The sequence below is a fragment of the Fusarium graminearum genome, chromosome 4 (assembly GCF_000240135.3).
Source record: "Fusarium graminearum PH-1 chromosome 4, whole genome shotgun sequence".
Taxonomy (NCBI): Eukaryota; Fungi; Ascomycota; class Sordariomycetes; order Hypocreales; family Nectriaceae; genus Fusarium; species Fusarium graminearum.
In genome coordinates, this window is record NC_026477.1 from 1,520,883 (window position 1) to 1,534,798 (window position 13,916).

Sequence of the window (13,916 nt, forward strand, 5' to 3'; positions counted from 1 at the left end):
TAAGTCGAGAGAGCGGCGTGCTTGTTTCTTTAAGCCAAGACAATTGGCCCGGACCCGGCGACGGGGGAAGGCGAGGCGAGAGAGAGACCTAGCTGCAGGACCCAGGCAAGGCAGTGGCAGACAGGCACAGCGCAGTGAGGTGGGCACTGCAGGGCTCGCTCTCAGTGGTTCAGGCCTTGGTAACGCAGCAGTTGCAGCGACTCAGCGATGGGGCTAGAAAGGAAGACAGGAGGTATGATTGGATGAAAGTGTGAAAGCTACGAGAGGATGAAAACTGGGGCCTTACAGCTTTTTTACAAGCCTTAGTCATACATGCAGAAAGTGGAGCCGACACAAAGATCACGTGGTCAAAGAAAGTTGGCAGACAGGCAGCTTTACAGTGGGTGAGTATCGAGCGCCTAGAAGTTCCGGTCGGCTACCTAATTTACCCGGGAAAATAGCGAAAGCAAACCTGAACACTTTAGTCCGCAGCAACCTATACACCTCATTCCGACCTTACACGACCCCATCTCTATCAATTGATCCGTACCGCGATCAATTGGGCCACCGTTGGCAGAGGCTCTTTCTCTACGTCCCCAATCCTCAGTCAAGATGTTGTCGCGAGCCGCTAGACCAGCTCTCCGAGCTGCTGTTGCAGCTAACGCTCGGTAAGTTTCTCTCCTCACATCCCTCCCCTTTGGAGTATCTTAGTGGCATGTCCGGGTGTCGGGAACATCAAGAATTTGTTCGCCGGATGAGATGAGCTCTTCAGCTCCGACGCTCGGCCACAACGACAACAACCCATACGCCTGTCACCCGATCGAAATATCATTTCAAGATGCAACTGAGTGCTCGGAGGGGAATAGCCGATAATTGCCAAAAAAAATATAATCACCGAAAAAAAGAGAAGGAAAATGCTGATGACGTCCTTTTTCGCGCTTCCAGGGCCACTGCCGTCCCCAGCACCGCTGCTACCTATGCGACTCTCCGTGAGATCGAGGACCGTCTCAAATCCATCCGAAACATCGAGAAGATCACAAACACCATGAAGATCGTCGCCTCCACTAAGCTCAACCGAGCTCAGCGCGCCATGAACAACTCCCGCACCTACGGACAGACTTCCAACGAGGTTTACGAGTCTGCCGAGACCAAGGCTCTCGAGACCGAGGAGAAGAAGACTCTCATCATCGTCTGCTCTTCCGACAAGGGTCTTTGCGGTGGTATTCACTCTGGTCTGTCCCGATACATCCGCAGACTCAGCGCCAATGGAGAGAAGTTCGACCTCGTCCTCGTTGGCGAGAAGGCCAAGGCTCAGCTCTCCCGAACCAACGCCAAGTCCATCCAACTCACCTTCGCTGGTATTGGAAAGGATGTCCCCACCTTTGCCGACGCCCAGGCTATCGCCGACCAGGTCATCCAGCTCCCCACTGAGTACACCGACGTCAAGATTCTGTACAACGCCTTCGTCAATGCTCAGACCTACGAGGCTTCTCTGATTGAGGCATTTTCCGAGGAGGCTATCCAGCAGTCCCGTGAGTTGTCCCAGATATGACGTTATTGAGGTAATCTCTAATTCTCAAATTTTAGCCAACTTCTCCGCTTTCGAGGTTGACGACGAGGTTCTCGGTAGCCTCCGCGAGTACGGCCTTGCCAACTCTCTCTACTGGGCTCTTGCTGAGGGCCACGCCTGCGAGCAGTCTGCCCGACGAAACGCTATGGATGTGAGTATAACTGAAACTCTAATCACATGAACTATTTACTGATAATTCCCGCAGAACGCCTCCAAGAACGCCGGTGAGATGATCAACAAGTACCAGATTCTTTTCAACCGTACCCGACAGGCTGTCATTACCGGAGAGCTGGTCGAGATTATCACTGGTGCTACTGCCTCTGCGGACATGTAAGGAGTGGGAGTACAAGTCGGGGTGTAATGCTTCCCTTTGTAACAAATGCCAACGGGTCACCATCCTCGCATGGTTTCCCTCATTGTATCAAAGCTTCAATAAATTCCTTAGTAGCCCATAAAGTCTATATGCATGGCAATCTAAAAAGAGAATAAGTAATGATGCCAGGAAGCTTGTAAGAGTAACGCTTAGCGTTGTAGTAAAAATTATATTATGTGAATTGACTCAATGACTGACCCATCTAACGCCTCTTTGTGCATAACGCCGTGCACCTATATATCTAGACAGTATGACCTCAAGAAACAGTGAGCGCCATTAAAACAAACAATGCTATAAACCCATGCGCCCATGAAACACCCAACCGAAAAGATATACGCCACCTATAATGTGTTATCAGAACCCAACATCGCTATCGCCGTCCTCCGCATAACTGATATTTCTTGTCCGACGTTGCTTGTATGATGCCTCGCGAGGATCTTCCATTTGAATTTTATAAGAGTCGAAGGGATTCTCTTTTTCATAAGCTGTCCTCAGAGCGGCCGACTCACGATCCCATTTTTCCGTCGCTTGGTTCCAGGACTGCACAGCTTCAGCGTAGCCTCGTTTCATTTCAGTTGCCTGATCCTCGTACGGCTTACGCTCTTCAGGCGTAGCCTCCTTCCACATCTTGGATGTCATGATGCGAACTTCGTTGGGCACAGCACGGCCACCCCTGCCAGGTTTTCGGTTCTCTTCGCACCTTTTTCGTGCAACATCGAATAAATCCTTGCTATAAAGGATATATGGGTTACTAGCGACCTTGGCTGGGCGAGAAGGTCGATCTCCAATTTTGGCCTGAATATGGGCCTGTATATCCTGTTCATAGGCTTGCAGCCGTGCTGGTTTTAGGTCTTTGGCAGGCTCTTTTCGCTTGCGTAGCAGAACAGAATCCCTAGGCAGGATCAGAGGAGTTGGGACCTCAACAGGTCCTATCAGAGCCTCTAACACTTCTGAAGCTGCTCTTAAGCCAGACAGGTAGGCGCCGTGTACTGTAGCTGGATGCGTGCCGATAGTATGTTCACCTGCGAAGAAAAGGTTTCCAACAGGCCGCGCCATAACGTCGTAATCTTCAGGCTGCATACCGGGAGCAGCAGAAGAATAACTTCCTCGAGCAAAACGATCCGAGCCCCATCGAGTTACCATAGCCTCGACTGGATAAGGAACGTCTTTACCAAATACACGGCGCAGCACCTCTGTTGCCTCGGCTACAAGGCTATCGTTACTTGAGTGCTCTGTCTCGAAGCCTGCTTCGCCAGCCATGAGGGCAATAAGGCATGGCAAGCCTGTCGTATTGGAAACATTGAACCACTGGAAAAAGCGACCACGGCTCGTGGCATAGTCTTTCTGCGAGGTACTGTGCCGGTTCGTCGACTCCCGCAATACGCCAAATATGTGCCTGTCTTGCTCCCAGAAAATTTCATCATATACCAGAACAACCTTGTTCAATATGCCGAACCCTAAGCGCTCAACGACGTCGGTCTTCCACGACGGGAGGGGTGGGTTGAAGACGATGTTATTTTGTTTCAAGACACCAAGAGGAACAGTGCAGACAACGGCATCAGCATCCACTACTGAGCCGTCCTCACATTCAATCGCGGCTGACGCCATACCCTCACCAGTATGGTAGGATACGCTCTTGACAGGGAACTTGGTCTTGAGATCGAGAGGGCTTGGGCACTGAGCTAACCCACGAGCAACACTCTGATAGCCGCCAACGACCATGGTGTGGCTTCCCTCCCACTCGTTACCCGCATCAATGTCCCACAGTGGAAGACTCAGGTTATGCAGGCTTGTTGCATTACTGTACTCCAAGTTGGCGACATGCCAATTGATGAGTCGGTGGTCCTGAGCATTCAGACCGACAATTTGTTTGTACTGAGAAATGGCAGAGTCAAGAACAGAACCCAAGGTTGCACCCTCCTCGTTTACTGCTGGTACCAAGTCGATGTTCTCACCGTCAGCAGAATCTCGAATTGTCCATCCCATAAGCTTTGCTTTGTCCGATGCTTTGATGGTTGCAGGGGTTCCGGGCTCCATATGTACGCGGCCAGTGAGCTTGTCTGAAGACACCGGTATTAAGTTGACTTTTTCTGGGACATTTTGTTGAGCTACTGGTGCTGCATATGGTTGTGCTGCGGCAGCCTCTTCCTCTTGGAACATGGTCTTGCTACCGTCGCCAGGACTATCTCGTCCTTCCTCAATAAGATCCCGTCTGCCCTCGATAAGCTTTGCTGTTCGATTCTTATGCTTGTACTCGCTGACTCGATCTAGGCAGTCGTTATACAGCTTCTCAACCAGTTGATCCCGCACAGGGTCAACTGCTCTCCCACTGCTGTCATATATGGTAGTGTCCGCCGTCAATGCATGGTACGGCAGGCTGAGCTGACCTCGAAGAAGGATATTGATGGGGTTTCCCCTATCAAATCCAGTGATAATCATCCCGCCCATCTCTGCAGTATGTCGCTTGCCTTTAAAGGCTGGCATTGGCTCTTTGGGTTTGGTTTGGAATTCGCGAGAGTATACTCTTCCTCCAACGCGACTTCGTCCTTCAAGCACAACGACGCGAGGCGGCGGCTCGCCTCGCTCATGAAATCGATCGGCAAACTGTTTAAACAAGCCCTCTAGCTGCCTACCGCACGCAAGCCCGGAGATTCCAGCACCGATAACAGCGATTGTCTTCTGTCTTCTAACCGGAGCAATGCTGTCTTCCGTTTCGGTTTCCGGCACCTGCACACACCCGTAGTTTATATAACCTCGACGAACAAGCCAATCATAGCAAACACTGGCTGCATCGAACCAGCGGGCATTCGCGCACCCAACTGCTTCTAATCGTGTCACGCCAACCCAAGGACGCTTCGACCATAGACGTAAGATCCCATTCCTGACGTTAAGGTATGTTGTGACCTGTGCATAAGATATGTGATGACGGAGAAGATGATATTCTTCTGGATGCAGGGCATAAGGGTTAAGTCGGCTCGACTCGGCAGCCGAGATGCATTCTGATGCATATCTGTAAGGCGAGATATCGGTCGGGATTGAAGCCTTTGACCTGATGTTGAAATTGTAGCGTTCAGCCTCGTGAGAAGGTGATTGTTGATGAGAAGGGGGCTGCTCGTCGATCGGTTGCTCTTGGTCTTGCGAACCCTCAGCTTCGACTGGCGTAGGGGTAGTAGCCTTACTCGACGCCGTTGATGGTATCGATGAGAGGTCTGACAGCTCTGTGAGATTCGATAATGACGATGGGAAAGAGCCGACAGCACCGCCATTAGTGGATGTCTGCATCGGGGTTGGGTCGGCATCGACCTGAAGTGGTTCTTCCCTAACTATAGTTAGAAACTTTTGAAAGTCGAGAAACAAGACTAGTTAGGTGAGTGCATGTAATTGATGCAATATACTACTCACTCGGGATCGGTTTTGAGACTCGACAGTTCATCGTCGGACTCAACCGGACTAGCATTGTCGATATCCATGTCGATATCCATGTCCTCAGTCCACACCACGATTTCCGGAGCAATCTCAGAGGCTATTTCCATAGATGTCTGCCGTGATTGTGGAACCGAAACAACGTCTGGGGTTATAGGAGGTGATATCCGGCCAGGGACACCTGATATGGGTGAGGTGTCTGACGGCGGCACCGAGTCAATGACGTTTCCCTCGTCAACGTCCCTCTTCCGAATGCCGATTCCTTTACGGAAGCTCTGCCCAAAGTCTGTCCCCATAGCGGCGTTGGTTCGTGGCTTCTTCTGGTATTGGTCTGTAGTTGTAGCAAGGTTTGCTTGGTGGAACGAATCGTATTATCAAGAGACGTGAAAGGTAAGTGAAATGAATGAGGAGAATCGCATTATTTGAAGTTTGAGACAGGAAATGAACAAGCTTCTGAGGTGATCAGTTGATTTGCGCATAGAATTGGAACAGGCTTCTATAAAAGTTACCTACCGCGATTGGTTTGCGATGAGCCGTTGTCGTTCGATGTCAAAGAGTCAATGACAAGTGAGAGGAATTTGTAGTTTATAGGCTCGTTACGGTACCAAGACCTTTTCGATATCGATTCGGCTGACAAAGTCTAGTCCATTGTTAATTCAGAAAAAATGGTACCTAATTGATGAGTTACTCGTCAATTTTTGGGCTCTTTTGTCTAAGAGGAACTTGCTATTCATCGTCAGCCATTCAGCCCCTCAGAATGGAAAGTAACCTTCAAGTCAAGTCAATCACGTGCGACGCTGTTGCCAAATCAGAAGTCGCGTACCTGTGGGTCTGGTGCCCATTACAGCGACTATTCGCACCTCAACTCTTACAACAAGCATTGTTTTGTCTGTCATATCAGAATCAATTACGAAACCAACCATTATTCTCCTGATCCTGAGCTCTACGCAGCCATGTATCCTGTCTCTTCTTTATTAATCTTGATGCGCCAACATAAAACATGCCAAAGCAGCAGCCAGCCAGCTGACAATATTCTAGATAGGTATTATGTAGATGTTACTTTCATGCCGTTGCGACAGGCACACTCTCCTTCGTAAACGATTCTTTCTCGATCGCTGATTCCATCATCTTATTTCCGTTGATGATCGACGTCGTACAAATGACAATATTTCGTCGCCCTAGAGCCAATGTTAGATTTCATACGTCTATAGGAAAACATAGGGCCATGGGAATGCTTACCTTCTTCCTGCTTGGCAATGAATCTTAGTGCGGCGATCTCTGTGAATGTGATGCCGCCGACGAAGACAACAAAAACCGTCTGCTTGTTACCGCTGCCGGAGAGCAAAGCTCGCGCTTTGACAGCCTTGTCCTCGCCCTTTTGGTGCTCATAGAATGTCTGACCACGGACATGTTTGACTGCCTCGTCGAATCCCTGCCAACCTTGCGTACCTACGCCTGGGGGCGCTCCCGCCGCGCTCGCGTTATTACCTTTCGTCACAGAGAGGAGATATTGCTTCTGCAGGATACATTGAACCAGGCGGATAGAGAGAGGGGCATATCCACTGTAAACATATGACACGTCGTTGGGGTCGTCCTCCTGGACTTCGTCAACTATGAGCCGGAGCTGTTTGCGAAGATATGTGTAGTTCGTCTTGCTGCCTATTGTTACGGCTCCGACATTGGTACCTGGGATGGGTATCATTCCAGCCAGGGGTGAAGATTTCGACAAGAAAAGCTGGAGTTTTTCAAGATTGCTGAGTGTAAGCAGGTGCTGGTAGCCGTAGCCCTGGAGGATGAGACGTTTAAATTGGTCGAATTCCTTGGGTCTGATGCCTCCAGATATGCAGGAATAGATACACAGCAATCTCAACGTCTGCGCTATCGGAGCGTCTCGCGATATTAGTTCTTCGATTCCATCGAACTGGCTTGACGGGTCGGCTCCCGCGGCAAGATTTTGTTGGACCTCTAAAAGTCCTTTAAATTCGTCTGTTCTGGTGTGTTTCATAATCTCTTCTGCCAGACCCGTGTGCGTCTTCACGCTCTGTTGCTCCTGTTGATATCCTGGCAGTTGGCTGACAAAATCCTTGAGCTCTGCAATAGTCTTGGTTTTGTGTTTACTTTCGTAATCGCTTTGTACCTTTTGCAGTCGCCTAGCCACTTTGTTGAGTAAACTACCAACAATGGCAAAGTTGGCGTCTCGTAGCTGTTCGTATAGCTTGTCGGTCGAGTCTAATTGTATCGTTCGCTTGCGACTTTGTGAGGTTGCAGCCGACGCCTGCGCTGGTGCGCCAACGACAGTCGTGTCAACCTTGGTCTGGTTATTGTGAATTTCGAAGACTTCATCTATGAGGCCTTCATATGTGAGTTGAGTAAGTAACGGTGTGACAAAGTCAACCTCGCGATCAATGATAATGACGCTCTCGTTTGTTGTACTAGGCGTCAGCCCGATCTTATTTGCTTCAGCTGTGCCTTCGCCGGCAAGAAGCTCTTGGCGCATACGTGAAAGCAGATCTGCGACACGCTTTGCATTATCGCCCTTTCCGATCACTCGCGGGAAGAGACCGTGGTTTTGTTGTATTTCCATAAGGGCTTTCGCCATTAGGAAGTTTGGCGTAACGTCCTTCGAGAGGTACAGGTCGCGAAACGAGCCGTCGAGCTCCAAGGACAGTACATCTTTCTCCAAAGGAAAGAAGGAAAGTGGCAGTTCGGAAATATTGACGTCGCCCAATACTCCGGCATCTTCAAGCAGCTTGTCAGATACGAGGGTTCGGCGAGGGATCCAAAAGATGTGAAACTCGTGCCCTGTTTGGCTTTCGCGCTGTATGCGTTTGATCTGGGCTAGGTCAGGGTCAGATTGCGTTTCTCAGAATGTGAAGATCTCCACAAACCTGCTATGGTTTCGGCATGGCGACCGCACTCGCCCCGAGAAATGAAGACGACATTGCGCTGGCTTGTATCGGCGTTGTCATTCTCCAAAATGAAGAACTTATCCACTCCATATTCTTGAAGAGTTGCGACTTTGACTATAGTTCCGATTGGACCGACAAGACTCTGATCGAGGATGACATTTTTCTTTCCGCGGACCTAGATAGAAGTGAGGTGTGAGTTGGGATCGCGACATATGAACGAGGCAACTTGAAAGTCGCGGGGCAAGGCGGTGGGAACATACGCCTTCAAGCAAATACAGCAGGTCTTTGCGGGCCTTATTTCGAATTTGCTCGATACTGAATTCTATACGAGGAGCCATTTGCACGGCTCAAAACGACTGACGGAATTGGAGAAGGGAATGTTGGGAGGAGCAGGAATGAGTGAGCTCAACCAGTTATACTGAGATTGTGAATGGATGATGGGTCAGTCAGGTACAGGTTGTTGGAGCTGGAGCTTCCATACGGATACCTACCATGTGGATGACGGCAGTAAAGTGGGGGCCGTTGCAGAGCGCTAGGGACCAACCTCTCAGCTCTTAACCACCATTTATTGACATGTGGGGCCGATCATGAATGCCCATCTCTGAATAGCTTCATAGGATGTCAAAATTGTTAAATTTTACATCATTTTATATGACTTACAGTATCTATTCGGGGATAGTATTGTTCATAGGGCATACATCTAGATAGACATCTCCCACTCCAGGGCTTGCTTAGATATCTTACCATGTATTGCATTGAACAATCGCTTGCAAGAGCAAGTCAGGTAATTGTCTTGACAATTTTTCTTTATCATTGTAAGCCATCATGATATAAAAGGGCTCCAAGTGCTTGGCAGGGAAACCTTTGTGCCATCTTCATGATATCCACGCTACGGCCATGTGTGCATTCAAGATGCTTATGCATAGGCAGGCTTGGGTCTATACAAATACGCATCTTCGACAGCCGTGCCCTAGTAGCAAATTCAAAGCCTAAATCCCATAACATGACCCCCTTCAGCCACTGGATGATCGTCCCAAACGCCAAACGAATGCTATTAATATCCACAATCATGTCTCTGCCCAGAGTTCAAATGTTGACCACCGGATCTAGACGGTATTGTCGTGGTAGAGAAACTCGATGTCTCGGGGTCGTTGTCTGTTGCCTCGCACGAAGTCTTCGTCACCGGGAGGTCGCTCATCCTTGTCGTTGCTCGTCAACATGCTTTGAATGCTCATACAGACGCTGGAAACACTTTGGACAGGACTCCAGCCCTGCTGGCCAAGCAAATCTAGGCAGATGATGCCGTTGGAGTAGATGTGGGGGTGCATTGGAATCGGACGGTCGGTTTGCTTGTTGAAGGTTACCTCTGGGGGTTCTGTAGACCAGTTAGCATCTTTGCAGGGACAAAACGTCAGAGGCGACATACCTATGGGATACATCTTGGGGAAGTGGAACTTGAGACGATAGATTTGATCTTTGTAAAGCGGATTCTCGTCGAGCACCTGGATGTCGACGAACCAGTCGCCGGCAACGCTGTCGTTTCGCTCTATCAATGTGATCCCAGGAGGCATTCCGTCCTTGTGCATCTGTGGGGCACAATGTCAGTCGAGTCCATCCATGTTCTTGCTTATGAAGGCACAAGAGAGATTAGAACCAACCTTGCCTAGCTCCTTGACCAAACGCCTATCCCGTGTGGCTCCAGCCATGGTAAATGATGTGCAGTTGCGCTCTTCTCTTGTTGGGGTCGAAACTTTGCTGTTTAGGTAGTGCGGTATGGTAGAAGAAGACGTTGCGGATGATCAAGATGTAAGTGAAAGGTTGAAGGTTAATCGATGGTCCGAACTCTGTAGAACAGACAAACATTGACCTTGAACCCAAGGAGGGGCCGCTTGCGGCGCTGCGCCCACAATAGATGACCCCCCATCTGAGAACAGCCTCACAATTAGTTGTGATTGGTTCGTAATTTACTGAAACCGGGCGGTTCTCTTACAGCTGCTGCACGAGTGTGTTGTTTTCGTTTTTTAACATGAGTCAATCAAGTTTCATTGGGATTTTCAACATTATTAATTCCATCGCTCCATCTGCTTTCTGGGTTCGACTGGGCCCCAAAAGTATCTCGCAAAACCCTCAGGATCGACAGTAAGTAAATCAACTGAGCTAGACCCATAATTTGATTCGTGTTGTGCTATTGGGTGGACATCTAACGATTGTGTTTGGCTTTCATTCTACGCTATTATCGTCTCTTGGAGGTTTATCTGTCTATAAACAAATGTGAAGATTTTATATTTGCAATATCGCTGACTTGGTAGATATTTAAACCAGTGCTGGGGGAGGCCAGGCTGATGTATGGATAATTGAAGCTTGCCAAAGTACCTAAGGTTTAAAGTAAAGGCAGACAGGTCATTCGACATTAGGTATTGTAGTCAGATAATCTTTGGACCTGCGCAAGTTTGGTGGTGTCTTGTGATTTCTGAAGTCTAATATCGACTTTTGTCTCTCACTTTGCAGCTTTAAGCAATATAAGACAGGGCTCAAAGAGCAACCTTGAGGTCTATGCAAGGTATATACCTATCCAGAGCGATATGCCCGGATACCGGTAGCTTGGCTTTGGCCCGTGGTCATCTTGATACAATCATTCTTATGTGAGAACTCTATGTAGATCATAGCGGCTGTGAAACGAACCAGGTGCCTTACCTTAACGTGATTATCTGCAACCTCAAACAGCCACCAGCCTATCTACTCTCCATTTGATTCAAAGTTCTATTTCAACATCGATGTGTCTTCTATTAGGGTAAAGCTCTCTGATTGCCTGTACTACCTGATACTTCCCCAGATCTTAGATAGTACCTAGATACGCATCCCTTCATGGCTAGCTCAAATTGACACAAATAGGTATATGATACATGCACCGTAAGCGGCCTTGTGTGAGGCTTTCTGTATGGAATCAAGAGGCATCCTGATCTCAAAATGGTGATATCAATCATGATGACATCTGTTTAGAATTTGTTCTTTGCTCAGCCACTCTATCAACCTAGACGAAAATTAGACACAATAGAAGCGATCCACAACGACTCAGCCTCACCTGCAACATAATAGCATATGCAATCTAATGGGGGTAACCAGCATTACAGCACATCTTAAGTTCCCTGTCAGCATCCATCTGATGGATCCGGAGATGCCTTCAGCCCACCTCATCTCATCTCAAATATGGACTGTACCGTATTACAGAGGTAACGGCCTAGACCGGGCTGAGCCACACCCTGTCGGCAGCCAACCATAGTTGACATGGCCCAACCCCATAACATCAGGTAGCGCTAAATCCCTCCAGGTTAGTTTGGGTCCGGTCGAATACGGCGCTCTGTCTGCCCTGGCTGTCGCGCGGGCTGTCAGCAACCTGGCCCAAGCAGTGTAGTGGAGGCCGATCCCCTGGCTTCCAACCAAATATATACCTAATGGGATCAGCTTGTAGTCGTCGCAAGTTCCGTCACCTTAATTAACAAGGATCGCCTTGTCGTCCCTTCTCCCTCTCTTCTTCTTACAAAAACAGTCCTCCCCTCGTTATTGCAGAGGCGTGGTTTATCATAAACCAGCATTCTTTGCGCCCGAGACCTGATTGTCATACGTGCGGCCTTGGCTTTGCATTCTTCCATTTAGAAGGCGAGACACGGACCCCGTCTTGTCGTCGCTTTCCCCTCCATTCAGATTCTTGATCTCCAGCTGTCTCCAAAATCCAACGGGTCGCTATCCGACTACCCCGCCAACATGAGTTGTAAGTTGCGACTATTCGCAGCCTCGTTCTGCTCCCCGCTCTGCATCACGTCTTGAGCTCGCAAGCTGCTTCTTCCATAAATCTGCGCTTGTCGTTCTTCCATTTTGAACTATTTGCTGATCATGGCCGCCTCTCTAGTCGCCGGCATGCTAAACAGGCTTCACGGCCAACCCGAGAGCTACGATAAGAAGTGCGCGATTCGATACCCCTCTATTCCGAAGCCTCAATATCCTAACAATGCCTTTCTCACAGAGCCAAGTACAAGTTCGGTCGAACCCTCGGTGCTGGAACATATGGAGTTGTTCGTGAGGCCGATGGCCCTACCGGCAAGGTCGCTGTAAAGATCATCCTCAAGCGAAATGTCAAGGGCAACGAGCAAATGGTCTATGACGAGCTCGAGATGCTGCAGAAGCTCAAGCATCCTCACATCGTCAAGTTTGTCGATTGGTTTGAGTCAAGGGTAAGCTTATTCCGACCTCAAACACCGTGCCCTTTGATTTTGGGTCAGCGGCTTCAGTCCCTGGCCCAGCTGGCAACCCCCTCTTTCCGCCTGGGAAATGCGCTGTAGCTCACCTATTTTGATCCACTAGGACAAGTTCTACATTGTTACACAGCTCGCTACTGGCGGCGAGCTTTTCGACCGTATCTGCGAACAGGGCAAGTTCACCGAGAAGGATGCCGCTGAAACTATCAAGCAAGTTCTTCTTGCTGTCGATTTCCTCCACAAGAACAACATTGTTCACAGAGGTGCGTGATATCAACGGATCATATTGTGGTCCATCAACTGACCCCATCTGTAGATCTCAAGCCCGAGAATCTTCTCTACCTCAACCGAGACCCCGAATCCGACCTCGTGCTGGCCGACTTTGGTATCGCCAAGATGCTTGACGGAAAGGGTGAATCGCTCAAAACTATGGCTGGTTCCTTTGGTTATGCTGCCCCCGAAGTGATGCGTAAGGAAGGCCACGGAAAGCCCGTAGACATGTGGTCTATGGGTGTCATCACTTACACTCTGCTCTGTGGTTACTCGCCTTTCCGAAGCGAGAACCTCCAGGATCTCATCCGAGAATGCACTGATAACTCTGTCGTCTTCCACGAACGCTACTGGAAGGATGTCAGCAACGATGCCAAGGACTTCATCCTGAAGCTTATCGATCCCGATGCTGACAAGCGTTGGACTAGCGAGGTAAGCTATCACCGTCGTCTCTACATCACGCACCAGCTGACTCTGTGACACAGGAAGCGTTAGGCCACATCTGGCTCACTGGTGAGAATGCCACTGACTACAACTTGTTGCCCGAGATCAAGTCGTTCCGCGCCAGAAGCCGATTTAGGCGTATCATCGAAAAGATCAAGCTCCAGGCCCGTATCGAAAAGCTCAAGGCTATGGAGGAGGATCCCGACAACTCAGATCTGTCGGCAATCTTCTCCGAGGTTGCCAGAGCAAAGCTTGCAGACGAAAAGGAGGAACGAGAGGTTCTCCGCATCACGCAAGAGGTCGAAAAGGAGGTCAAGCGACGCAGCTTCCAGGCTTAAGAACAATATTTGTGTTCGTTATAGACTGCAAGAATCTTGCTTTATTCCAGCGTACACATCGATATGTGACTTTACAAAATGTCAAGGCAGTGGTTTCAAATAAGAAAGATGGGGATGCCAGATACAATAAGTTGGGGCGAGATGATGGACAGGGAACTTGGACCAAAATCCATGTATGTCTCATCGGTATGGTCAAAGCGATTAATTGATTTCAAGCAATGCGTCTGGGTAGAGAAAGTGATGAATTTGTCACCTCATTCATTAAAGTGTATTTCATGTTTTGATTGTCGATGAGGCTGCATATTGAATACTATCCATGCTCTATAAAGTGGTATCATATAATTCAGTCAATAGCAA

General features: G+C 49.0%; 6 protein-coding genes across 6 annotated transcripts; 2 read left to right on the top strand and 4 right to left on the bottom strand.

Moving 5' to 3' along the window:
- The first annotated feature begins 445 nt into the window (after window positions 1-445).
- On the top strand, window positions 446-2,025 carry FGSG_06875 (uncharacterized protein). The gene is made up of 4 exons (XM_011328231.1): window positions 446-647; window positions 925-1,511; window positions 1,567-1,700; window positions 1,755-2,025. Exons 1-4 carry the CDS (start codon window positions 592-594, stop codon window positions 1,881-1,883), a joined length of 906 nt encoding a protein of 301 aa, XP_011326533.1. The 5' UTR covers window positions 446-591; the 3' UTR covers window positions 1,884-2,025.
- Window positions 2,026-2,276: 251 nt separating this feature from the next.
- On the bottom strand, window positions 2,277-4,370 carry FGSG_13004 (uncharacterized protein; the record flags this gene model as incomplete). Its single annotated transcript, XM_011328232.1, has 1 exon — window positions 2,277-4,370. One exon carries the CDS (start codon window positions 4,368-4,370, stop codon window positions 2,277-2,279), a length of 2,094 nt encoding a protein of 697 aa, XP_011326534.1.
- A 950-nt stretch (window positions 4,371-5,320) lies between these two features.
- Window positions 5,321-5,641, bottom strand: FGSG_13005 (uncharacterized protein; the record flags this gene model as incomplete). The annotated part of the gene is made up of 1 exon (XM_011328233.1): window positions 5,321-5,641. The coding sequence occupies one exon, from the start codon at window positions 5,639-5,641 to the stop codon at window positions 5,321-5,323; it is 321 nt and encodes a 106-aa protein (XP_011326535.1).
- A 766-nt stretch (window positions 5,642-6,407) lies between these two features.
- On the bottom strand, window positions 6,408-8,592 carry FGSG_13006 (uncharacterized protein; the record flags this gene model as incomplete). The annotated part of the gene is made up of 4 exons (XM_011328234.1): window positions 6,408-6,523; window positions 6,585-8,183; window positions 8,234-8,429; window positions 8,515-8,592. The coding sequence occupies 4 exons, from the start codon at window positions 8,590-8,592 to the stop codon at window positions 6,408-6,410; spliced, it is 1,989 nt and encodes a 662-aa protein (XP_011326536.1).
- Window positions 8,593-9,360: 768 nt separating this feature from the next.
- FGSG_06877 (uncharacterized protein) lies at window positions 9,361-9,960 on the bottom strand (the record flags this gene model as incomplete). The annotated part of the gene is made up of 3 exons (XM_011328235.1): window positions 9,361-9,629; window positions 9,681-9,840; window positions 9,913-9,960. 3 exons carry the CDS (start codon window positions 9,958-9,960, stop codon window positions 9,361-9,363), a joined length of 477 nt encoding a protein of 158 aa, XP_011326537.1.
- Window positions 9,961-11,759: 1,799 nt separating this feature from the next.
- On the top strand, window positions 11,760-13,886 carry FGSG_06878 (calcium/calmodulin-dependent protein kinase). The gene is made up of 6 exons (XM_011328236.1): window positions 11,760-12,023; window positions 12,162-12,213; window positions 12,276-12,483; window positions 12,614-12,770; window positions 12,824-13,209; window positions 13,263-13,886. Exons 1-6 carry the CDS (start codon window positions 12,017-12,019, stop codon window positions 13,557-13,559), a joined length of 1,107 nt encoding a protein of 368 aa, XP_011326538.1. The 5' UTR covers window positions 11,760-12,016; the 3' UTR covers window positions 13,560-13,886.
- Window positions 13,887-13,916: the final 30 nt, after the last annotated feature.

Bases quoted from the DNA above. Each gene is read 5' to 3' on its own strand.
- FGSG_06878 (XM_011328236.1), top strand. The intron at 12,484-12,613 runs GTAAGCTTATTC...TTGATCCACTAG, and splicing joins TCGATTGGTTTGAGTCAAGG to GACAAGTTCTACATTGTTAC. The intron at 13,210-13,262 runs GTAAGCTATCAC...TCTGTGACACAG, and splicing joins ACAAGCGTTGGACTAGCGAG to GAAGCGTTAGGCCACATCTG.
- FGSG_06875 (XM_011328231.1), top strand. From the start codon at position 592: ATGTTGTCGCGAGCCGCTAGACCAGCTCTCCGAGCTGCTGTTGCAGCT. The intron at 1,512-1,566 runs GTGAGTTGTCCC...CTCAAATTTTAG, and splicing joins GGAGGCTATCCAGCAGTCCC to CCAACTTCTCCGCTTTCGAG. The intron at 1,701-1,754 runs GTGAGTATAACT...TAATTCCCGCAG, and splicing joins CCCGACGAAACGCTATGGAT to AACGCCTCCAAGAACGCCGG.